The 26,223-nt window shown below is 37.6% G+C and overlaps 1 protein-coding gene across 1 annotated transcript; it reads left to right on the top strand.

The window, feature by feature from the left end:
* Window positions 1-82: 82 nt before the first annotated feature.
* On the top strand, window positions 83-25,947 carry NPTXR (neuronal pentraxin receptor). The gene is made up of 5 exons (XM_039335489.1): window positions 83-935; window positions 18,590-18,812; window positions 19,442-19,686; window positions 20,839-21,018; window positions 21,483-25,947. Exons 1-5 carry the CDS (start codon window positions 303-305, stop codon window positions 21,705-21,707), a joined length of 1,506 nt encoding a protein of 501 aa, XP_039191423.1. The 5' UTR covers window positions 83-302; the 3' UTR covers window positions 21,708-25,947.
* Window positions 25,948-26,223: the final 276 nt, after the last annotated feature.

Here is a 26,223-nt window from a genome sequence, read left to right as displayed (position 1 = left end):
GGGGCCAAAGTTTCTCTCTCACCAGCCTGGAAAGGGTTACAGGGAAGGAGTCGGTGACGTCTCAGCTCCCTTTCTCCAATCAGGATATAATCAACAGCCACGGTTCAAGAAGCAGAAGGAAGCAAGGAAGGGCTTCTTCAGCGGTCCTGCCACTCTTCTTGCTCGCGGTCACTTCAGGCGCTTTCTCCCCTCCCTCCCCTTTCTCCCTTCACTCCCCACCTCTGGGGTATTCATTTCTCTTGGCTTTTGCCCCCCTGGAAACTGCCATCCTGAAGTTTCTGGTGGTGCTACTGGCCGCAGGGATGCTCGCTTTCCTTGGTGCAATCATTTGCATCATCGCGAGCGTCTACCCTGCGGCCAGCCATGCCGGAGCCCTCCAAGGTGCTGATAATGGCTCCAATGCCGCGGCCTCTGCTCTGCTGCCCGCCTCCGGTTCCGACAAGACGCTGGGAGCCCTCCACGGGACGGGCGAAAGCAGCTACGGAGGCTTCTCGACAGGCTCCCAGGACTCTGTGCTAGACCTCCTGGCTAGCGCCCGGCCGCAGCAGCATCAGCAACTCTTCAGCCGCTTCCTATGCACCCCGCTGACGGTCGAGTGCCCCGCGGAAGGAAGCCCGCAAGGGGACAGTCCCGCGGCGGCGGCGGCGAGCGAAGAGCTGTTCTTTCTCCAGAGCACAGCCGAGCAGCTAAGGCAGACGGCGCAGCAGCAGAAGGAGCAGATCCGCACCGATCAGGAGACTATCCGGGAGCTGACCACCAAGCTGAGCCAGTGTGAGAATGGGCTGGAGCTCAGTTTCCAGGATAGTCCCTCTGTCTGGGGGATCCCCAGGCAAGACGCCATGCCCATGGACGACCTGTCGTGGGATTCGCCTGTTATGATCCAGGAACTGGAGGAAGCAGTTAGGTCTCTGAAAGACAGGATTGACAAGATCGAGGTAAAATAATAAAAATAATCTTGCTGCTTTTCTCACTCCAATTTCCCCACCTTATCCATTTTCTTTTTTTCTATTTTTTTTTTTGCAAGGGTACCGCAAAAACTTCTCTTTGCTTCTCTTGCTTGCTTCTCTTTTTTTCTGTCCATCGGTTTTTCAAATTGCAGTTTAGACATTCGATAGTATGTAATTGAATTAAAGCTATCTTCTTCTAGCCTTAACTGAGCAAGATGTCAAGTGTCAAGGGCCATGTTGTGGAAATGAAGAATAGTTGTGCACATATGGAGAGAGGAGGTCCAATGGGTTGGTATACGGGACACTTCATGTTCATATTATATTAGGCACCTTCTATCAACACTACCCTTAGCGACTTCAAAATAAATATAAATATTCTTGGAAGTTAAGTACTTACTTCTCAAGATGTTATCAGATTGTAGACTTATTCATTGCAAGGCCTAATGCCAACAGAACAATAGAAAGAAGTTTCATACAGCAAGAGATAATTTCACATCTATTCATGAAATTGATCTAAAGCTATTTTACTCTTTCTTTGACAATATTTTTGGAATTCTTCTCCAAATCTCTTCTTTATATTTTATTAAAATGAATAAGGGCAGACCTCACTTAAGGCAACTATGAGTGATATTCCTTTTGAAATTTATTTTTGTGTGTGAGAGAGAAAGAGGGGAGAGGAGGAAAGTAGTTTTCATTTTCCTTGTCAGTGATTTTTAGAAGATGGGAAATCTACTGAGATTGGAGTTTTAAGTATTGAGTACCATTTTCCATTTTACATAATACAGTTTGCAACCAAATGTGTATTTGAAAGGTTGCAGAAACCAATCCCACCTTTCCAGGTAGTGCACCCCACTATCAAACATATGTGTAAACATTTTTTTATTTGTGATCTCAGTGTATAGGTGCAGACATAAAATAACAACAGTCTATAGGCACTATTATAGTCCTTAAGTTCTAGTTTGATGTATGTCTGTTCACTGTCATCAAGGTTTCTTTTTTATCAGGAACTTGGTGCCAGTTTCAAGACAGATAATTGCTTGATATTTCTGCAGACATGGCACCCATAGCATAGTGATCATTTCAGAAACCATTTCAGAAGATTTATCACTGTGTGAACCATAGATTCCCACAATATATCATTACAACATGAATAAGTAATAAAAATGAAGTATAAATTCTTTTGAGGATTTGTGAAGTCTTGAACTAGTTATAATTATTCTGATGTAGTTATAATGATACTCCTTTTATATGCTCTTTGAAGTCTCCTGCTTTGGGAAGATGACCACTGAAAAATCTATTCAGACTTACCTGATGCAAACTTTGATTTCTTTCTAGAGTTAGATAAAGATTGTTGCATTTTCCCAAGATTTTAATTTAATTACTTATTTTTCCCCTTTTAATTATTGAAAAGTTGTTTTCTCCATTTTACATATTAATTTTAGCTTAATTTCTACAAACTAATCTGTTATTTTTATTTTCTATATTAATTTCACTTTAATTTCTATAAGCTTCCCTGTATTTTTCCCCCCATATGAAAAGGTATGGTATATAAATACATGAGATACATAAAAACATTTCTTTCTAGCTGTTTTAGGAGGATGTGGCTGAATCCAGACTTATAGAAACTCTGTTCCTTCCAGAAATGGAAACAGACTAGACAGTCTATAATAGCAAACATTAAACAGCACGGTTCTTTCTTAGATTTTGTCTAGCCAGATTGCAACTTGTGTTATTTGAATGGATTATTAAAAATTCAGTATACTGATATTGCTACAACTGTCAATTATTACTCATCATCCTGCCTATATTAGACATAAGCATAAACCTCTCTTATTAATTTTACAGCAGTGCTTTAAGAACTTCAAGATCAAAAAATAATTATTGGTTGAGCTGCACTGATTAGAAATACATGTTGCTAAAAGAAAGGACTGATAGTTCATCCTGTGCATGAAGTTCTGTCACATAAGCGTCTTCACAGAGGAAATAACTCTATTGCTCACTCTGTTAATCTCCATGGTATCTTGCGCATACATGTGTGCGCACACACACATTCTATAAAATATCTCTGACTAGCTTGAATAAGCAAGAAGCCTTTGATATGTTGCACCCATTCCCAGTGCTTGAGACACTAAGTAGGTGTACAGGTAATCCTTGACTTACAACAGTTCATTTAGTGACCATTCAAAGTTACAATGGCCCTGAAAAATGATCTATGAATATTTTCACATTTATGACAGTTGCGGCATCCCCATGGTCCCTTGATCAAAATTCAGACACTTGGCAACTGATTCATATTTATGACAGTCACAGTGTCCCAGGGTCATGGGTTCAAATTTTGCCAACTTCTGATAAGCAAAATCAATGAGGAAGCCAGATTTACTTAACAACCAGGTTATTAACAACTGCAGTGATTTACTTAAGAACTGTGGGAAGAAAGGTCATAAAATGAGGCAAAACTCAACAAATGTCTCACTTATCAACAGAAATTTGGGGTTCAGTTGAGATTGTAAGTTGAGGACTACCTGTATTGTTCTATCTGTGGATAGGTAGGTATAATTTCTTGGCATCTTCCAGTTTTATATAGATTATTTTCTATACCCATTCTATAAAGTTTAAAACAGTGGTTCTCAACCTGTGGGTCGGGACCCCATTTGGGTCGAATGACTATTTCATGGGGGTCGCCAAACAAGGCTGTCCGCCATTTTTTCCCCTTTTCTTTGGCCACGCCCCTGGTACCCGGTGATGTATAAGTGGTTGGGGGTCACCACAACATGAGGAACTGTATTATGGGGTCGCGGCATTAGAAAGGTTGAGAACCACTCGTTTAAAAGAATGATTTTTAGTGTTGCAATCTGAATTTTCTTTCAGGGACTTTTCTACAAGGAGCTTTGAGTTCTGTATTAATCATAATGATCAAATTTAATATTAACACATTTCAATATTCTTTGAGTCAGGTTAGCCTTGTTGCTAAACTGAGATTTTATACAAGAAAACCATAGTATCAACATTTCAAATACACAGTAATTGTTTCAGATACCAAGGAATCTTTGAAGATAAAAATGGGATACATCTCATAAGTTCTAATGTAATTCATAATAAATCAAACTCTAATGTTGATTTAGACAGATGTCTTTATCATAGCCAGTAAACAGAAATTTGCTAAAATCCAAATGAATGTGAGGGGATTTCTTATGCCCTAGCTACTGAAGTTTTGTTTTGTTTTTTTGCTTATAGAAATATACATGAATATCTTACAATGGACTAAATTAATCAAAAATCCAAAAGTTGGGTCACGTATTGTAAAATGATGGAGTGTTTCTCCATCCAGTTTCCTCTCACTTTTTCAGATATTGACATCTTGAATGACTAATATTGTTTGGCATGCTACAAACTTTTGGAGGGCTCGGAAATCAAGAAGTACACTCTGCACTCCTCCCCACTTTTGCTTCAACAGATGGGAAGTTATGAGCTCATGCAACAGTTTTTAAATATGTATTCTGAATTTTTTTTCTTCCTTCCAAAAATTCTTTGATAAATACCACCCACTGCATCATGAGTTCAGGAAGTTAATTGGGTACAGGAGACAGAAAAGCTTCAGGTTATAAGTTCTGGAAAGTTTACAATTCTCTGGCAATTTACAGAGCCAACCTAGCCAAGAATGAAATGTTAGACATGCACATTCTTTGGCAAGATATGGTTTTGCCCAAATAATTCAGCAGCTAAGCACAATTCACTATTCCCTACACTATATTTCCAAAACAACTCAATTAGCTCCCATTTGTCCCAATATTATATATACCTGCCTACTGGAGATAACAACTTTTTTGTTACTTATAATGATCCCATGGGCTTCCCAATAGCTTTGTTAAAAGATGAAGCCAGGTTTTTTGTAGGAGAAAATTATATGATGTGTAACAATGTCTCTTGACTGATATTTCTCATTTTCGGCTAGATCTGTATGTTTTCCACATTCACTGTAGCTACTTGATAATGAAATAAGTGAAATAAGACCTCATCCCATTCATGAGAATGTTATTGAAATGCTCTTCTTTGAAATACATTTCAAAATAAATTTTTATTTCATTAAATGACAATGAATAATAAAATTACAAGATAATTTTTTTCTGCACAGCTTTCAGTTATATACCTGGAATCTTACTGTTTTGCTTTGGTTCAGCTAAAATATAAATATTGGTGCATTTCTTGTAAGTTTAAAACTCTGGGCCTTCGAGAGACAATATAACATGGGAAATAAGGGAAGCTTTTTGCTTGTGTTATTCCAGAAATAATGGGTATAACTTGTAGCTACCTAGATTTTATTTAGGGAAAATGATAATGGTTAAGATCTGCACAAAATAGTGAAAGTCTGCCTATGAAAATCTCTCTGGAGATTTTCAAGAAGAGACTGGGCTGTTACCTCTCAAAGATAATCTAATGCAGGCATGTCAAACTCACGATGTCATGTGACGTCGTGCAACATATTGGGTCGGTTTTGCCATTGCTGGTAATGCGGTGGGCGCGGCTTCCATGTGACGTGTCTGGCCCGTGGGCCAGCAGTTTGACACCCCTGATCTAATGGGTTTTCCTGCAGGAAGTTGGACTAGCTGGTCCTTGTAATCCCTTCCTATTCCACATTCTATGATTCTATATAATCAATTGGAATAAACAGGTGATTCCCAAACATGAACATATTGTAAGAAGAGGTAATAAACAAATCTGTGATTAGTAAAATTCATATTATCTAGATCAAAATGGTGCCTTAATAAGCATAATTAATTTCTTACTATCCATATTTTATGTATATTTTGGATGTCAACCATTCACCCCCACACTATTACCCCTCTAACCTTTCCTAGCATTCTTTTATTTTTTTATTAACTTCAGCAATGAAAGATTTTCAGGATTTTAGGTAATTAATTGATCAGTTCCAGGCTGAGTTTCTACTCTCTTTAATCTAAATAGAACTAGTGCAGTCAGATGCATTAGTTGGGCTACAGGAGCTTTTCTTTATCCTACTGCTCCCCAGAGGTCCAGTCATTTTGGTTGGAGATGAACTATAATTGAATAAATATTGAGGTTACCAAATTGGGAAAAGACTGGGTACAGGATGTGGGAGAATTGTATTTTCCTTTCTAAGTTTGCTCTGTGTGTATGTGTACATGCAATCTATATATATTATGCCATCCCATCTCTACCTGTGGATGGTTCCAACACAAAATAAAAGGCAGACTAGACAAACTCGAAATGTCTAATTAAAATGGCAATACATGCAAATAAATATCTGAAATGGCAATAAATGCCATTAAAGAGTGATGCTTAAATTTTGAGTAAATTATAATAAATAGATGTTCATGGCAGTAGACAGAATTGTCTATTATGAGGGGAAAATAAGAAAACTTAATAGTCTAATAATAAACTTAAGTTATATTAAGTTATTGATCACTAAAATGAAATAAAAACTGATGGCATAACAGAAGCACTTGTAATATGTTGACAAAAAACTTGGTCATTCCTTAGCAATATTGGTGGCAAGTTGATAATTCTCTAACATAAATTCTGGGAGATAGAGCAGGAAGGAAGGAAGTTTTAATGGGTTACATTTCAGCTACTCAAAAGAAAAGGAAAAAACAAACAACATAGATGATAGGAAGAGACAGGGAAATAAAAACTTCATTGTTTACTATAGGAGAAATTCTTCAGACTAACCATGAAAGCTAAACTCAAAAGCTAAACCTAGAAGTTTTTGATATTAACAGATAGAGTTCTATGTGAAGATAAAAATGTGACATTTAAATTGAGAACTAGATCAAAGAGGGTCACAAACAATATCATTCTACCTTTGCCAAAACCAGGATGATTCAGAACTCTAGCCTGGCTGTTTGGCAACATAAATGGGAAAAAAGGATTAAAGAAAGAGCAGAGCACAAAACACCATGATGAAATACAGTTAATGCTTTTATCAAAAATGTTGTCTCTTCCTTATCAGCAGTTCATTCTTCTTATTCCTTCTTTTAATTCCCGCTGCCTGTTTGCTTTTTGAACAGGCCACATGTTCTGCAGCACATAACCTGAAGGACATATGCATGAGCCTAATTGGGAGGAAAGTAAAGGAAAAGCAAATGGAGGGTCTAGTTGAAGACCTGGGAGCAGACCCCTAATGGCTATTAATTTATTTAATACAATCTGGAATAGCCTCTCAAAGGCTCAGCTGGAACCTTTGAGTTAAGAAAATGAAAATGAAATCCAGCCTAGTGACATTAACATTGTTAACAATCCTAAATGCAATCCTGCTGGGAGGAGGTAGATGATCTCATATGCTGCCTCCCTTCTAGCATCTTTTAATCAATGATCATGACAAAACTGAAGCTACTTCAGCTTTTTCCCCCTTCTTTTTGTCCACTGTAGAGTGGTGAGATAGGAAACACAATTGTCTTCCTCTCATCTAGCATTTTCCTATCAATTATCTTTTCTTGTAAAGGGCACCCTCCAAGCACAATGTGCTCTATGCCTTGGTTTGCTGACAGAGGCGATGATTCTGTGCCCTTGATAGGAATAGTACTTGAATCATTTGTGTGTGGGGGGGAACTATTATTACTGACATAATGACAATGTTCATTGAATTAGGGGCAAAGCTAATCCTGATACTATTATTGTTCTGGCGCAACACTGTTCTCATTATAGCAAATTGAAATGGGGAGAAGGACAAATTTTGTGAGAACAGACTGTTATTATTCATAAAATGTCATGCCTACAAATACAGCACCAGTACAAAAGCCCATCTCTGGGAAATGTTCTTACTTTATTGAAATGGAAGCCAAGCTGGCTGTTTTATTACTATCAACACCAATATCTGTTCCCAAAAATAATGAGTAGAACAATACCAGAGAAATGGGCATGTATACAGTTGCTGCAAACCGATTTTATTTCTTAATTATTGATTTACTTCTTCCCAGACTGAATTTGATATGAAAAAATAGTTTGAAGGCTAAGCCAATAAGATCTGAAGCTGACCTCAGAATGTGCTGTGACAGGGCTAGAGGTGAGATTTTACTGTATGATGAGAGAATCTCTAGCTGTAGTCACTCAGAAGTTTCTTATTGTGTGGAAAGCCATTTAGGAGCTCAGTCTGAAAGACAGCTCCGATTTCCCCAGAATCTTTAGAGCCATGAAGTCCAATCCTATATGCTTTAGTATGTCCTTCTTCAACCCAGATGTGGTGCACTATCTGAGGTTGTATAGTGCTGTATAGTAAGATCTGCTCCTCATCAGTGTCTGAATACAAAATTATCTGGAAATTTCATATAAGTTTTCCTGAATAGAAGTATAATGTATAAATATGCTTCCCACATGCAGGCTGTAGTTCAGGGGTTCCCAACCGTGGGTGCTCACACGCCCTGGGGCTGTGAGACGATATTCCAGGGGGTGCAAAAACTTGGTTTTTCAAGATTATAGTGTATATGCATAATTCATTGCCGTTATTTCGAACTTTTGTAAGGGGTGCGAGAATATATCAGAAGCGTTCTAGGGATGCGGGGTATAGAAAAGGTTGGGAGCTGCTGCTGTAGTGGTTAAGGTACTGGTCTAGAAACTGGGAGACTGTGAGTTCTAATCCCTCCTAAGCCATGAAAGCCAGCTGGGTGATCTTGAGCCAGTCACTCTATCTCTCAACCCAATTCACCTCACAGCATTGTTGTTTTGAGAAAAATAGGAGAGAATAATATTATGTAAGTTTGCAACCTTGCGTTACTTATAAAGTAACAAAGGTGGGATAAAATTCTAATAAATAAATCAATAATTTTCTGGTACATTAATATATTTAACCCTGAAACATATTGCCTGCCATTATAAACAAATTAATTTCTGTTTGCTCAATTTCATTTTCCTTCATGTTTTACTTTAAAGACAAATTCCTATTATTTATTATCTTTCTTTGTGACAAAATGTCAAACATGGAAGTCTATAACTGAGAATGTGGTAAAGGGGCGCATTGGTGGAAGTACAGTTTAAAACATGTGTCTCCATTCTACATATTACATTGATCATCATAGTCTCAAACTTTAAAAATTAAGCTTTTCCAGTGTGGTGCTGAACAATTGGCTTCAGCCGCTTCTTGTAGAAAAGAGGTTGCTTTCTTTTTACTAAAACTCCAAGATACGAGAGAGAGAGAGAGAGAGAGAGAGAGAGAGAGAGAGAGAGAGAGAGAGAGAGAGAGAGAGAGAGAGAGAGAGAGAGAGAGAGAGAGAGAGATTAGCAAGCACTGGCAGCACTGAAAGAGACTGTGGCAACTTACTGCCATCCCATGGGTTCTCTGATGTGCCAACTATAAATGGATTTATCTTGAAACCAAACAATATTTAAAATAGCTTGATTCCCTTACGCTGTATAGTTTTGATTATGAAGCCTTCCCCAACTTAGTATGTTGGGATTTGAATCCCTAGAATTTCCAGTTACTTAAAGGGTATATGGTTGGGGAAAACGAGGGCACATATTCTGGCCTGAGACTAAGAGGACACTATAAGGATGCTGGTGAAAGAATATTGTAGGTGTATGAATCGCCTTCTTTGGAAAGTCAGTTTATAACTATGAGAGGTGAAGGCCTTTCTGTGATTCTACCACAGTGGTGGAGCTCATTCCTTTCTGAGTTATTATGACTTAATTTGAGGGAATTTTTCTAAATAACACAAGGTTATTTGTGCTAAAAGAAGAGCTTGGAGACATGTGAAATTTTTTTGCTGAACTAGAATAGTTTTTGCTTTTTCTATTCTTATTGTTATGGTTGGTTGCATGGTCAAGTAGGAGTTTAGACTGGGTTTGGCCATTTTATCTACCACTGAGTCCTTCCCAAGGACCCAGGATAGGCAGATGTTATTGTTTAATAATAACAGTGTCACTGAAGGATGTAAGTTGTTCCGAGTAAAGCTTTTGCAACTGACTGGTGGTGATTCTTTCAATGCCAATGGAGTTCAAATGGTGTTCTACTTATTTTGGTATTGCACCCAAAGTATCTTTTAGTATTAGTACTATCTTTGCTTTCTTTTGTCACATTCATTCTATTTCTGCTTGAGATACTGGTGTTTTGTGATTTTTTTTCCAGTTCTTTCTCTTCTCTTCTCCTATCCGCGGTACCACAACATCCACTATCCAGACATTTTTGTCTTTCTTACTGACAATTGTTAAGCCTGAAGTGTTATGTGACAGGTGCTTGTCTCTTTGAATTCTAAAGGCCCAGAGCACATTAGCTTCTTAATTTTCTATTATTTTCTCTTTCCCACAGTTCTTGCTTGCAGGCAAATGGTATTTCTTGCAGATATTCCACTGCACAATTGCTGTTACTTTGTCATGCCATTTGTTTGTTATTATTATGGTTGGTTGCACAGTTAGCCAGATATTTAGATTGGAATTGGCATTTTTATCCAGCTATTATGTCCTTCCCAAAGACCTAAGATGGGCAGATATTGTTTGATGTTGTTAAAGGCATCATCTCAAGATGTAAGCTGTGCCAAGTAAAGCTGCCTTTTGCAATTGACTGGTGGCAATTTTGTCAGTGCTGATAATGTTCAAGTGATGGTACAGATGTTTTGGAATTGCACCCAAACTGCCTATCACTATTGGTTTATTGTTGTTATTGTTGTTTGCACAGTCTACTAGATGTTTAGATTGGATTATTATTATATACATAACAAGGTGGAATCACAGTTGCCCATTCTTTAGCTGTTGTTGACCTTCATATACATCAAGTTCTTCCCAGGAAGGGAGAACCTGTGAAATATATCAATATAGTACAGTATATGTCCGGATCCAAGCAGTGTGGCATTTTGTAATTGACAGTTGGAAATTTTATTATTATTTATTATTATTTCATTGACTTAATGCAAAGATGGGTCAAGTCATGTCCATAGATATCATTATGCTCAATGTGTCATGTACAATCTTTGGTGCTCAACAGGATCCCTGCCCTACTTAAATTTCTTATGTAAAGACTAAATGCAGACATCAGTACTGCATTTATGGTGCTTTGGGATCCACAAAGATTCCTCTGGCGAAATAGAGACAGACACCTGGGTAGATTTTTCACCTTCCAGTAAGTGCATGTTTGGGACTTCTAATGTCCATCAATACAGCAGTTCTTTAAATAGGCAAGTCTCCTATAGCACATCTAAAAATTCAAAATGTACCACCACCTCAGTAATAATGTCTACCCCGCACTCTAATGGTTGAATTCTTTCTACTGAATTTGTAACTTGCCTTGGCCTGTGACAAGAAGAAAGACAAAAAAAAAAAAAAGAATCAATAATGGTAAGCTATTAACTATAAACGGTCTAGGTATGGTTGTAGAAAGTTTAGCTTGGAATCTAGGCCAGGCATAAAAATAATTTGGTAGGTGACAAGCAGTAGATTAGTGGTAGATTACTTATGTAAAGCAAGCTCACCAAATAACTGAAGTAATTGTATCACAGGTTAAAGAAGAGAAAGTAGAAAAAACAAAAATTACATTGGCCTTCTACAGAGGGAGAGCTGGAGCCAGGTGACCAAAGGGCGAAGCATCCATTATGATATTATGATATGCATGGGAAGAGAATTAAACTATGATTACTTCATTGTAATGACCTTGCTTTAAGCCAGAGTTTCTCAAACTGCGAGGCAACCTTCCTTGGTGAGGTGAAGACAAAGTCCATGGGAGGAGTGAAGAATATTTAGTTCAGTGGTGGCGAACCTATGGCACGCGTTCCAGAGGCGGCACTCAGAGCCCTCTGTGTGGGCACTCGCATCATCGCCCCAACCCCACGGCCCTCCTCACCAGCAGCCCCCCTGCAGGAGAGTCACCTCCTGGTGTGGCCCAAATGGAGCAGCATAGCCAAAGACATGGCAGCCGGGCAGCGGGGACAAGACTCCGCCCTTGTGCTCCATTGTGTGCAGATGATGCTGCGGGGCACGGGTGGAGAGTGTGGCCACCATGGTGCTGCTGAGCTGCCTGGGCGATCTGTGGCGGGCCGTGGAGGTGATAAGTGGCCCTGCGGGTGGGGTAGGGAATAGGGTGGGGGGGCGGGGTGGTTCTTGGGCACTCAGTCTCTAAAAGGTTTGCTATCACTGGTTTAGTTAATAATTCCACCTTTTCCAAAGTTTCATTGTATTGTTTCCATTGTTCATTTTTGTTTATTTTGGTATTTGGATTTTTAGGGCAAGTATTTGCATTAAGATTAAACTGAAGGGAGATATGGGAAAAGTTTAGGAACCCCTGCTTTAGGCTATCATGGAGCACAAAAAAAAAAGCACAAAAGGTGTTACACATGGCCTTTAGAGTTTTGCCTTTAGAGTGTTTCTCACACTATTTGAGATTAAGGTTTTTGTAAAAAGGAACATTAGAAACCCATAATAAAATATGGGAGTTCTTGGATTAACATTTTTTAAAAAAAAATTCTGATGTGCACTACTGTTTTCTACTCCAAACCTCTGTTCCTTTCTTGAGAAACAGATAGTCTAAAAAGAAGACATCACAGCCTACTTTTCTATTCTTCCAAATTCCACCAGGTATTTTGGTCTGTCTTGCCCCTCTTCAGAGCCCTCCATGGGGATCTGTGCACATTCTGCCATCTTATTTGTGGAAGGCCAATTCAGAGACAGATAGATTTGGACAACGACTCTATGTCGGAATCAGAGCCCAGACTGATATTTGGGATCAGATCTGCTGGAGAGAATATTGATTTACCCAGAGAAATTAGCTAAGGAAGGAATTGTTTCTTTCCAATTTAAATTGCAAATGTATTGAAAAGAGAAAGGATATGAATATGGTGAAAAGATTTTCTATCTTGTTTGGAAAAAAAAGATAGAAAATAGGTAGAAAAAATTGCTATCCAAAAGAGAATATTAAAATACTCAAGTTTTATTAAATTTATTGTATACACTACTGTACTGCTTCTGATATTCTTCTGCTAAATTAATATGATATAATGATAAAAATCACATTTGTTCATTAAGTTTATTGTAAGCCAATCTGAAAGTGACAGGTAAACAAATGCTGTAAAAATTAGATCAGATCAGATCATTTTAAACTTGTAAATATTTTTCAATAGAATCATATATAAATAATGGATTAAATATGTTAAAAGTACTAAAAATAAATAGCAACAAGTGAAAGAGAGAGAGAGAGAGAGAGAAATTTGGTACAAACTCTCTGAACAAGGAATTTCATAATTTTGAAGCATTTTCATATTAACAATTTATTGCATGCTCCAGCCATTGCTATGGTGATAAATAATTTTTATAGACAAGCTTTAAATTGTCACACTGATGGCTGGGTCATCTGACAAATTGTTACACTGTGGCTGTCCTCTGAGAATAGCCATCAAAAAAAGGCCTACGTTCTTGTCCCGCTTGGTGTGATTGGAATCCACAGGAGGGCTTCTACACCTATAGGCTTATAGAGAAGAAAAAACTTATAATATTAATATCCTGTTCTTTGAAGTAATCCATACATCATTTCTACTCTGCCCTTGTTCTTAAATTGTCGGCTATTATACATCCAAGGAACAGAAAGAAAAGAAAGCAAAACCAGTAAAACCCTTTCTCTTGCTTTCACAACCTGATTTTTCTACAAAGCACAACTTTAGTAATAGACAAAAGACTCTTTTGGATAGATGTGCTTGATTAACATACATAGACAGACATGGACCAACTTTTTCCCTTGGCAAAAAAACCCCATAATCTCATCTTCTACAAAGAAGAGAGAATGTGCTGATTAATTATGAGAAGAAAAGCTACAGCTTTAATTAGGAACACCTAGGAGTAGTTCATCAAAACACAGAAAGAGGTTTCAATAATAGATGCATTTCTCTAGATCAGCTTCTCCAATAATGAATGAGAGCGGCAGGGAGCTGTGGATGGCAGGGAGTCTTTTTTGCCTTCATTTTCATTAACATCTGATGTAAGTGGCCAATACCGGTAGCTAGGCAGACTGAGAAATAACACGGGTACAAGAGGGTGAAAAGTTACTTTCATATATATATTTTTGTTCCTGCTTATCCTTTCTGCCTTTCACTCCACCTTTGACTTTCTTATTTTTCCTTTAATTTAACCCACGCTAATGAAGGATAGACAGTGTCCCCAGCATGATGGTCTCCAGATCTGTATGGCGGCTTACCATATTTGAAGAACATCAAGTTGGGGAATATTAATGTAGTTTATCGCCGAATCATGTTATTTTCTCATATGTATGTTTATAAATCCATTCTGTCTCATTTCTTCATAAATCTCCTAGTATAAATAGAATAGTTGTTTAAATTTTAGATGTACAGGTCTATTTAAAAGTATTTTTTACATAGGGTTCTAAAATAGATATTTTCAAGGAGCCACAGACAGGCTCAAAGATTTGGAATGGGTTATTTAGGTTATTAAATCTAATTCCTGCCCAATGCAGGAATCCAAAGTAAAGCATCCACAACAAATTACTATTTAACCTCTGGCTATAGCTGGTGAAGATAATTCCACCACTACGTCAACTTCTCACTTTTAGGAAATTTTTTGTAACATTTAATCTGTTTTCTTTTATTTTAAATCCCTTATTTTATGTTCTGAATTCTGGAACAATGGAGAACTTCTCATAGCATCCTTTCAGATATTTAAAGAGTGCTGTCAGATTCACATCAGTCTTCTGAGTGCTAAATCTTCCTATTTCTTTCAATTTCTCTTCATATGACTTAGTTTTTAGTCCCTGGTCATCCTTATTGCCCTTTCTGAACAGTTTGTCTGAATCTTTCTTAAAGTTTACTCAGTCCTTGAGCCGAGGTCTGACCAAGAAAAAAAAAATCAAATAGAATTATTGTTTCCTGTGATTTGAACAGTTTGTTTCCGTTGAAACAAAGTTGCATTTTTTTGACCCACATCATCTTTGTAGTAAATACAGTTTGTAATCAGCTAATATTTAATGTTTTTTTTCAGACCTACTATTGCCAAGGCACATATTCAGCAACTGCGGATTTGATTTCTGTTTCATAAGTAAAGAGCTTTGCATTTGTTTTTATTACATTTTTTATGGAATTTTCATCCCATTTCTCTAACTGAAAAAGTTTGTTTCAAATTTAATATTAACTATTCCATCCAATTTTGTGATTTGCCATTTTGATAAACATTTTATTTACCTCTTCACCCAAGTCATTAGTAAAAAAAAAAACAACCTGAAGAATATAAGACCTTGTACTCAAACCAGCTATGTATTTACACAACATTAAACCATCTAACCTACTCTTGATTAGCTATATTAATTAGAATGTCTTGGGGCACTTAGTCAAATGCTTTGCTGAAATCAAGAAATAGTCTATCTATAACATTCCCACAATCTATTAAGTATCTTATCAAATCACAAACTGTGACAAGGTTAATATGGGAGGAGTGATTCTTGACAGGTTTATGTAACTTCTGGTAACACACTGTTTTCAAACCTTAAAGACTGGTCTCTTTATGAACTACCGTATTCTAGACTTTTTCCAGGAATCAATGTCAAAAAGATTGTTTTATAATTCCCTACTCTGCATTTGAAAATAAGAATACCCTCAAGGCCCTGATGTTTCACCCACTCTTCAGATTTTCCTAAAGTTTGGGCCACACAAATTCCTAGAATACCCTAAGATGTGACTGACTTCCTCCTAAACATTGAAACACCACATTTTTATTTAACTGTGGTTTAATAAGCTCCATCATAACAATATCCTACTCTCTTTTATAGAGCAGATCTTTAATTTAGGTTTAGATATATTTCCTCCCAAAACTTTCTAAAAGTATTTGGCCCTAAAATATTTATTTAAATCTGAAAATAAGTGCATTTCAGCCTTGAAAATATGCAAAATATTGGTTTAACGAAACAAAATCCTCCAGATTTGTCTCCTTCACACCTTCTTTAGTGTTTCCTTTTCCGTTTCTCTTCTAAAACAATCTGCTTTTACTGATGTTCTTTCACAAAAATTAAGAATCACGACCAGGAAAAAATAAAAGCAGACATGTCTGCTGAACTGCATGTTCCATCATTGTTAACCCCAACATGATTTATTATAAAACAGATTCTAAAATCAAAATCACACATGCTGCTCTTTAAAAATGTCTTATCCAGCCTCTTGAATATTCAGTTCAAGCTATTATTTCCTTTCATAACTAATTCTACTGCCAAATTGTTCTTCTCCATAAGGAATGTTTTCTAACATTCAAGCAGAATGTGTTTCCCTGGACTAAGCTTATTATTCCATGCCTTGAGTCAGTTTTCTTCTGGGAGACATTCTTGTATGCACTTGAAGAATGTTGTCATATTATCCTGCAATTGACTTCCTTAATCTTTCTTCAAGGAATTTAATGGATAAGCCTCTGAGGATTGTATACTATCTGCTTCAGTGGTGCTTTACCTTCCAGAGGTACATTGTTAAGAGTACCCAGGTAGCAAACTATTAATGCCGTGAAGCATCAATATGAGACCACTCTGCCTTCAGAAGTTTCTTTACTTAAACAAAATGGTTTCTGTACATTCGCAGAAGTTTATTTGAGGAATGTAGTGAAACTCCAGAGCTGCTTTGTTCCAGAAGTTGGAAGCATGGTGGTGCTATGGCCCTTCCCTGAGGCAATTCAAAAAGATACTTGGCTTACATCTTTATCAAAGCAAGATGTCCCTTAAAAGATTTACACATAGTTGTTTTGAGTTTCCTGTCATCCACATTGTTCTTCAACCTCTTTCCAGTTTATCTGAATCCTCCTTTCCAGGCTGGAACTGGATGCAATATTTGTGGCAGGTCTGGAATAACAGAGTAGATCTGCTGCTTCCTGCACTTTTAACTGCATATGTACTAATACAGCTTAACATCCAGGGTATTTTAGCATAAAGTCAATGAACTAGGGCTTTGTGGCTGAAAAGATGTGTCTGATCTCTGCTGTAGTCAGAGTACAGGAAGAAAAAATAGGTTTCTCTAAATGGGAACTTTTTCCCCAGCAGGACTATCCGTTCTGGCAAACAGTAATAAGGACTTGTTCTAGTTATGGAACTTCTCTATCAATACCAGCTGTGACCTCAATACCTGAAGTTACACAGCATACAGAACTGTAAAATTAAAATTACTATGTAGCCTCAAAGAGACTGGCTGGTCAAAGGGGCAAGAAAAAGTCCACTTACTGCTCACCGATAGCCAGTTCTGTCCCTGGCAACTTAGGATATTAAAGGCATTCTTTTCCAGACTTTTGAGTGTGGAAAAGCAGAAAGAAGCACATTAATTGAAAAGTCTTAAAAATATAGATACTGTGCTTATTTCATATATTGGTAGGCATTTTCCAATTTAAAACAAAATTTCTCAAACAGCTAATAAAGTACAGGCATAAAAGCACAAAGTATAAGACAATTAGCCAAAGACCTATACCTGGTCCAAAAGTCAGAAAAGATCTGAAGGGATTAATGTATTCTTGATGTGGGAAGGTATTTCGCCTCTTGTTCCTTTTTTGCTTGCTACTAATGTTAAAATCTCATGTCCAAAAAGTTTTTACCCATTGTGGATGTAATCAACTGGTACAATATGTTTGTTGTGATAAAGATAAGTTATATTTGAACTGATATTTAGACTTAATAAGAAATGGATAGGACAGAAAAGCTTCACTTCTATCCAAAATACATCTTGAAGAAAGAGATAAATAGGAAGTTTACTTTGTCATTTCATCATTTTTAACCCAGAACACAGATATAGGAACAGAGTTTAAAAACATTTCTTTGCCAATGGGGGGGGGGGGAGAGAGAGAGAGAGAGAGAGAGAGAGAGAGAGAGCTTTTCCCTTATATCTGGGCTGTACAAATCCAGATGGCCAGTAGATGGCAGTAAATAGATACAGAAAACACCATTCCTCTGCTGAAGCTTTGTCAAGATTTTGAGTGTTTTTCAACTTTTGGCAACTTTAAGATGCACGGACATCAACTCCCCATATTTCCTGGCTAGCTTGCTTGAAGTCCATACATATTAAAGTTCCCAAAGTAAAAAAAAACACTGCTCTAATCATTTCCCTAATCCGCTATATGAATATTTCCAATGGAATTTGCAAGGCACCCCCTCCTATCACTCTGGTGGCCCTGGGGCCCAGGACAGAGGACACTGGTATAGTAGGTACACAAAGATTCTAAACAGTTTTGGGTCAGCTCAACAGTTTTAACATATTCATAATATTATGGCTCTCAGCTTTTTATGCTGCTGAGTCTATGTTAACTATTTGGGTGGAATATTGGAACAAAGTAACTTTAGATCCTGGACTTGTTGGAAAGAGGTACTTTAGATATTGTTCTGTATTATAAGTCCTATTTTATTTTGAAAAAGGGTACATTTTTAACTAAAAATCACAAAAAATGATCATTGGTTGACACGAGTATATGTACGGTATATGTGTATGATTTTTTTAAAAATGGTATAATATCAATCCTACCAGGGTTACTACCCCCCATGAACTGATCCTTTGGAAATCACTGGGGACCCTCCCCCCCATGGCTGCAGAATCATGATCTTTTCTCCCAAAGCCCAACCCTAGCCATATTTGGGTACTGTAGAAATATAAATATACCAATAAAGGCATCTCTAAATTATTAAGTTATTTTTAATCTGTTTTTACCTTTTTTGTTTATCTCTTCTTTGAGTGCAGCAGGATATTCCCACTCGAATGAATACTTCTTCTACTTCTGCCCCTGTGCCAGCTCAAGAGACCATCCACACCAAGATGGAGGAACTGGAAGGACAAATCCTCTCTAAGCTTTTAGCTCTGGAGAAAGAACGCACCTCCATCACCAGCAGCCACAATGTACAGCAACAAAATGTCGAAAAGGAGCTGGATACTCTCCATAACCGAGTCTCTGAGCTTGAGCATGGTTAGTGTGACCACGAGGAGCCCAAAATATGGGGTCAAAGTCAGAACTTTCATACATTCATTTTTAGTACATAGTTATATAACTCTGGGTATGGGTTATATTGATTTCTTTAAACAAAGGTTTAAAAACTAGAAAGAATGCACCAAAATGCTGTGCTATTGAAATCTTTATCTCGGAAGTACTTTCTGATTTGGTGCTACAGTGAGTCTCTTCTGCTCTTGCTCCTCAGCAAATATTATCTGATAGCATATGTCCCAAAGAAAAGGTCCATACAGCCATTATAAAATAGCTAGTAACCACTGATTGACACAACCATCTTTTGTCATTTGGATGACACCTCTCTTAAAGCCAGCTACCCTAGTGGCCATCCCCTCCCCATTTGTGGCTGTGGATCCCATAAATTAGTTATGTGCTAAGTGGTATTTCTTGAATCTAAGACCAATTGACCTTGTCATATGATCTCAAATTATGATAGAATATGACTAATGTACTGATCATTTATAAAATCTGACACCCATTTCAGCAGCCCTTTCAGATAACAACTGTCTGATCATATGTCAAAATTATTTCTCAATTTCTGCTAATCTTTCATAATTCTTTTGATTCTTATTTATCTCCTGTGCACATAGAAACAACAGTCTTCAATGCTCCAGAAGCCTTTAAAGTTTCCATCCCTGTACGAAACAACTACATGTACGCTCGGATGAAGAAAAGCTTGCCTGAACTATATGCCTTCACTATCAGTATGTGGCTAAAAGCTAAGAATTCAGCAGAAGTGGGCACCCCTTTCTCCTATTCTGTTCCTGGACAAGCCAATGAGCTTGTACTGATAGTATGGGGAAACAATCCTATGGAACTTATAATTAATGACAAGGTAAGGTAAAGGAGATTCCAGCACAGAATGAATTGAATGGCACAGACACCGACCTGCTCTAAAAATGGCATTAGCTGTAGTAATAATGCACAATTTCCCTAGGCTGGAGGACCACAGTAGCATGGAAGGATTGCACTGCCAAGTCATTTTGATTTGTATGACCTCCCTGTGCAGACATATCTGACACAAATTTACTTTTTATGAATTGCTAAAATATGAAGTGCCTAAGATGACACCTCCCAATGTCAGTGGGAATAGTTGATTTTCAGTGGTATGATTGTTTTACTTATTTTTTTAGAAACAATCTGAAAACAAATAGGTTCAATGTACCTATTTTACCTACTTACAGCACCCCCAACAAAAAGGGAGGCAAAAGATAGATTCTCCACCCCTCTAGCGATTCTGCATGCCAGCAATACACCTCTGAAAATACAATCCCACCCACAAAAAACCGGCTCAGCCCCCCTGATTCACGGGGTCTGAAAGTGACTGTGCTCTGATCCTAGAAAATCAAGGGCCACAGTCATGAAGTAGCAGGAATGGCTTTGCCCAGGTTTGGTTGCTTTTCCTTTAGATGTCTATAATGCTGTCTGCATGGAACAGCCCTTGAAAAGTGTTCAGAAAGTACAGAAAGAAGCAAAAGCAACATATTTTTGTTGTGGCCTACTTTTGTAGACCTCTCTTGGATATATTTTCCTACTACACACAATTCAGGCTGGGGATTTTAGTCTACAAAACAAAATGGTTTGGGTTCAGGCTTTCTGAAGGGCAGCTGTCTTTTCCTGTGAGTCCATCTAAATTTTACAATTCTAATTGAGAGGTCTGTTATATGATCTACCATGTAGAGATACAACGTTGCCAAGTACTCACGATGGACATCTTTGGGTAGTGACAATCCAGCTGTGGAATCCCTTTGCAATCAGATTTTTCTTTGGAAAAATGACCAGAAAGATTATTCTGTTCCATTCAGTTTTATCTGTCTTATGTATTGCCATAATGACTCAGACAAGTCATTCTAGACTAAAAGACTTTTGGGAAACCAACTGTGACAGTGATGGGTATGGCAATTTTAGGAAAGGACAAAAAAGCATCTACGAAGCATCTATTTGCACTATGCTGTTAAGGCAGTCTCTGTTCTGTTCTGTTGGAAAGGTGGCTCATCTGCCCATGATTTTAAAGGATGGGACATGGCACCATATTTGCATTACATGGATCACTCGGGATGGCATTTGGTCTGTGTATCAAGATGGAGTGGAGCATGGAGCCAGTGATAACCTAGCATCTTGGCATTCAATCAAACCTCATGGGGTGATGATCTTGGGCCAGGAACAGGTAAGTCTGATTTCTCCACATGATTTTGGAAATTAATGACCAAAGCAATATTCAAGCAACTTGATTAGCAGTTGAACTAAAGAAGCAGAATTTGAGTCTAAGAGATCCTCTATTAGTCTTCTCTTGACCCAAAGAAAAACCCATCAGCCTTGAAATTTAGAAAATTAAAAGATTTTTGGTTTAAACTGGAGTCCCTGAAACCCAGGGAACATGAGCATGAAATAGCTTTTCTAACCCTGTATGGTTTCCCTATTTGTTGTCATTCATTAACATCCTCATCCCTCCAAAATATGAAACACAGCCCTTGAAACTGAAGAATTGGCAACCACTACACTAAAATGAGTAGTTACCATCAGTAACAATATTTTTCTATCCTACTATTTTCTAGTTTTTTCTTCAACATTTTAACCCATTCTTCCCATTTACCTTGTTTGTTTTCCCATTTCTCCATTTTGATGCCACAGGATACATTGGGAGGGAGATTCGATGCAACTCAGGCCTTCGTTGGGGAAATTTCTCAGTTCAACATGTGGGATCATGTCCTGATGCCAGCAGAGATCGTGGGTCTGGCCAACTGCACCAGCCAGCTGCAAGGCAACATAGTCCAGTGGGATGAGAAGTTGGTTGAAGTCCATGGAGGGGCAGCCAAATTAAGTTTTGAGATCTGTGAGGCAAAAATGAAGGCATAAAGGACTTTCGTTCCTGCCACAAGAAAGGAGCATGCAAGCCACATTTCCTTCTTTCAATCTGCTTTGGGAAAGAAAGAACAACAGTTCCTTTCCCCCATCCAGCAACCTCTTACAGTCAGCCTGGAGAGGGGGGATGTTGTGTGTGTGTGTGTGTGTCTGTGTGTGTGTGTTTGTGTGTTTGAGAGAGAAAGAGAGAGAGAGCACATGTATACAAAGAAGCCTTCTAAACTTAAAAATGAAATTATGACACTATTTTTCATTGTTTCAGTAAAATATTTTTTAATTCATTCTGTGAGTGACTAGACATTCCACTAAGGAAGCTAAAGTGGTTGGAAAGTAGCCAATCTCTGAAGAGCAGTATGAGAAAGGATAAAAACTGTATCAGTAGGAAATTGTTGGTAGAATTAGCATCTCCAACACTTCCAATCTGTTCCATTGCTGATACTTTCAGTGATGCTACTTGAACTCTGTTGATTGGGATTGTAAAAGCATTAAAGCACTGTGTTGACATTTACCACTATAAGTCACTGACAGTCTAGAACACAGGTGTCAAACTTGCCACATTACGTGACGTGTTGTGGTGTTGTGACGTATCGCAATTCTTTTTGCATTGCCAGCAATGGGGTGGATGTGACTTCGGTATGATGAAACCGGCCTGTGGGCCGGCAAGTTTGACACCCCTGGTCTAGAATACACAACCCAATATACTTCTGCATGTCCTCACCAGGATGTTCAGCTGTTTTATCTTTCTTCTGGCTTTAGTTCATAGTCTTCCTTGTAAGGTAAAGCATTATCACTAAGCAAAAAGTGCCAGAGGTTTCCTTGACTTCACAAAGGCCTATGCTTGATGTTCAGATTTTTTTTTTACACCAGAGATATCATTTCCCTAATCAGTTACTTGAATTCCTGTGTTGCCCTGCCACTCTTTTTTTGTTTCTCTAGATTATATATTTTCAAATTGTTTTTTAAACCTTTCTTATAAGCCATAATGACAGATTTTAAGAAGGGCAAGTTCTAAGTGGTAAGCACAGAATATGAGCAGTCCTGGTCAACCCTTTTTCTACCCTAGTTTTCCCTTTCATGGCTACCTTTCCCTTCTAAGGGCTGACTCTCATTTTGGCTCATTTTGTTTATCATCATCACAGTGATGCAGCTGATTGTGTGAATTGTATTCATTAAAAAGCATCGTGTCTGAAGTGATGTGGTATGTGATGTGGTATGATATGAAATGTTATGCTCTATGATAGCTTTTTTATCCATGCATTCTCCTCCTCTGAATTTCAGCTCAAAGATTTATCTGTAAAAGTCATGCTTTTACTGTAGGATTCTGAGAGTTGAAATCTATATACCTGAATTATGCCTAAGTCAAAGAAAGTTGGCCAAACCATTTGACTGGATGAATTGTTAATTCATGATAGAAAGCTTTTAATAGTTAGAAACCTGTTGGGAAATAGGATTTGGGACCACTCATTATTGTCTAACAATTTGATCCTGCTATCCAAAAATGCCATCACAAAAAGTCTTACACCACTGCAATAAATATACCACATTCTGCAAAACTCTGTAAACTGCAGAGGAACACAATAGGCAAGGAGGTGCAATTGGGAAAGGGAGCTTGTTAGACAATGAGATGAATTCATTTACTGTATTTTATATATCAACCCAAGAGAGATTCTCCACATTTTACTGAGAAATCCTGGTACCGTTGCTATTTGTCTTACCCCTGATACATACTGGATCTTACAGTAGGCATTCTCCTCCACTGCATTATTAGCTCACATATTTATGGCTAAGCTTATAAGTGTGCCACTGGAAATATGGTTGTGGGTCTTACTTGACAGATAGCCCTTAGTTAAAGGAGCTTTTGAAAATCAAATAAGGATGGGTTGTATTTTGGCAACCAAGGAATGCACCCATCATGTGGTTGGGATGCAAAAGCTATAGAAGGGAGAACAATGAAACAACAGTTTGTAGGCAGAGTTGTGCTCTACCTATGAGACTAAGATTTTCTGATTTTTCATTGACTTTGGCAAGTGAGAGTTTAGAGTTTTGTTTAATCCTTCCTTTTAAAGATATATTAAAACTAGAATAGGGCTTCTACTGCAGTGTTTGGATTCTCCTGCTTCATTTATTTATTTATTTATTTATTTCACCATTATTATTTTATATAAATAACTCAATAAATAACTCCTTCCTCTCCTATTTTCCCCACAATATCCCTGTGAGATGAATTGGGCGGAGACTGGCCCAAAGTCACCTAGTTGGTTTTCATGCCTCAGGCAACATTAGAACTTATAGTCTCCCAGTTTCTAGCCTGGTGCCTAGACCATACTGGCTATCACAGTCAGAAGTGTGCAAGGAGGTGCAGAACAGATTCTCAGATCACTTGTGGCCAAGCAGAATGCTCTAACCTAAGTGAAATATAAAGAGTGGCCAGAATTTAGACATCAGATCTTTGGTTGTTCGTTTGTATGTTTGTTTTACTAAGTAGGTTGGTTGAGTGAGATAAAAGCATTTGCAGTCAGTAAGGAAAATGCATTGGACAGTTTCTTTATTTCACACATTTGCGTATTTCCCAAGTCATTTGTCCTGAACAAGAAAGGCTCCCTTTCTCTCTTGAAAAGTACTGATTTAATTTCTTTGCTCAATAAGGCATCTCTTGCTATTAGTATGACAAATGAATCAATCTCAGTGCACCACTTACATATTAGAACTTAATGTTCCTTCAGGTCTTGATCCTAATCAAGAGTCAAGACCCTTACGGGCCTTTGTGGCTTCAAAAACAATGATAAAGGTCAGTCTTCTCCAATCTGATGCTCTCCAAACTCCAAGCTAACCCAACGTCTGGAAAGTCTGGTGAACACTGGTATAGTATATTAGTAATATAAATAATGTTAGTATTGTTTTTTTAGGGAGTGAAGAAAGTCCTCCATTTCAGCCACAAGACACAACTATCCCCACACTGACTTCCTCATATGAAAAGCAAAGAAAAGATTTTTGGGTTAGATCACATGAATCTATTCTAAATATATTTTCTCAAATGTATCATGTGATCTTGGCTAGGTTATTAACAATTAATATTAAATTCTAGATAAAGCCAAAGGGGAAAAAAAAACAACTCAGGATGCTGCACTAAAATCTGCAAACCTAAAAATATTCAGCTCTCCAAACTTTCCAGCAGAGAACTAGCTGCTCTTTTTTCAGTCTGGTTTTTCTTCTTATTGTACCTCTCCTGGGACAAAATAATGACACCTGAAAAAATCTTCAGCATTCCAGGTTTTTAAAAAATGGTACCAGAGAAATGGAGGAAGGCACTGGAGAGCTATAGAATCTGCTCATATGGTGAAATACAACCAGCAGTGCTTACTTGTATACCTTTGAGTGCCAGATGACACAATTGTTTTAGAAATTCTGAATCTACTGTATTATGCTCCCTCCCCTACCATAAACCTTTCTACTTGACAATACAAAACATGTGTATTTATTCTTTCTCTTTTAGTTTCTCTCTGATCAGATGGAGTGAATGAAGACCAGGTAGAAAAGGCTTGTTCATATTATATGAACCATTAAGGAGAGAGTTATATGTGAGGATTCTCTTTTAATGGATAAAAATCTAGTATAGCTTTCTCCAACTAGGGGTCCTCCTGGTATGTTGGATAATGTGATGTACACGTTGGAATTATGACACACATTCCTTAACTGTACAAGTAGCCTTGTACATTTAAGACTGGGAAGATTAATGTAGTGTGTAGCCACTTGTACATTATTACATAGGAAATGTAGATAAGCATTATTTTCACCAAGTGTACACTGCAGAATCATATTATACGGAGACAGTTTGCTTCTAGTTTTCCCCAGCATATGTGTAATGATACAAAGGTGTAACCCTGCTCTATGAATTATAAGAATTATCCAACAGGCCAATCTTTAATCTGTACCACTAAAAAGATTAACCTCAAATTGTCTCATTGCCTACGAGGACCAAACTATTCAGAGGAAGGAGTGAGCATAGGAAGAGAAGCAATCCTGTTCAAATTGTAAACACTGTGATCATAATATCCCAAGCCTGTGGGAAAGAATAAGTTCTCTAACCATCACCTTCTTCTCTTTCTCTCTTCCTCCTGTATATCTGTTTAAAAGGATGTGATATATGTGCAAACATGTATGTATCATATGTTTGGGTTTTTTTGTTTTTTGGGTATATTTGACAGTTGACAATAAATTTGATGTTTATATTTGATTCTCTTATGTGTGAATACATTAAATAGGAAGCTGATGCACTACATGTTATGGCCATTTTTAGAGCCTGGTAGACAATATTTTTATCACTCTGTTAACAAAGAAAGAATATACATAAAAGGTAATTGGTGAAAGGAGTAGAAAATTTAGCAAGCATTTTAATTTTAGTGTAACAATATCTCTGTCTAAGAGAGCAAGCCTAACTATAATTTACCTATAGTGTCAATTCATTCAATATTTCCTTACTATGTGCTAAACCATCTTGATCAAGATTATT

Source organism: Crotalus tigris, unplaced genomic scaffold (assembly GCF_016545835.1).
Source record: "Crotalus tigris isolate CLP2741 ecotype Arizona unplaced genomic scaffold, ASM1654583v1 scf7180000017644.4837335, whole genome shotgun sequence".
NCBI lineage: Eukaryota > Metazoa > Chordata > Lepidosauria > Squamata > Viperidae > Crotalus > Crotalus tigris.
This window is presented reverse-complemented; position numbering and strand designations above follow the sequence as displayed.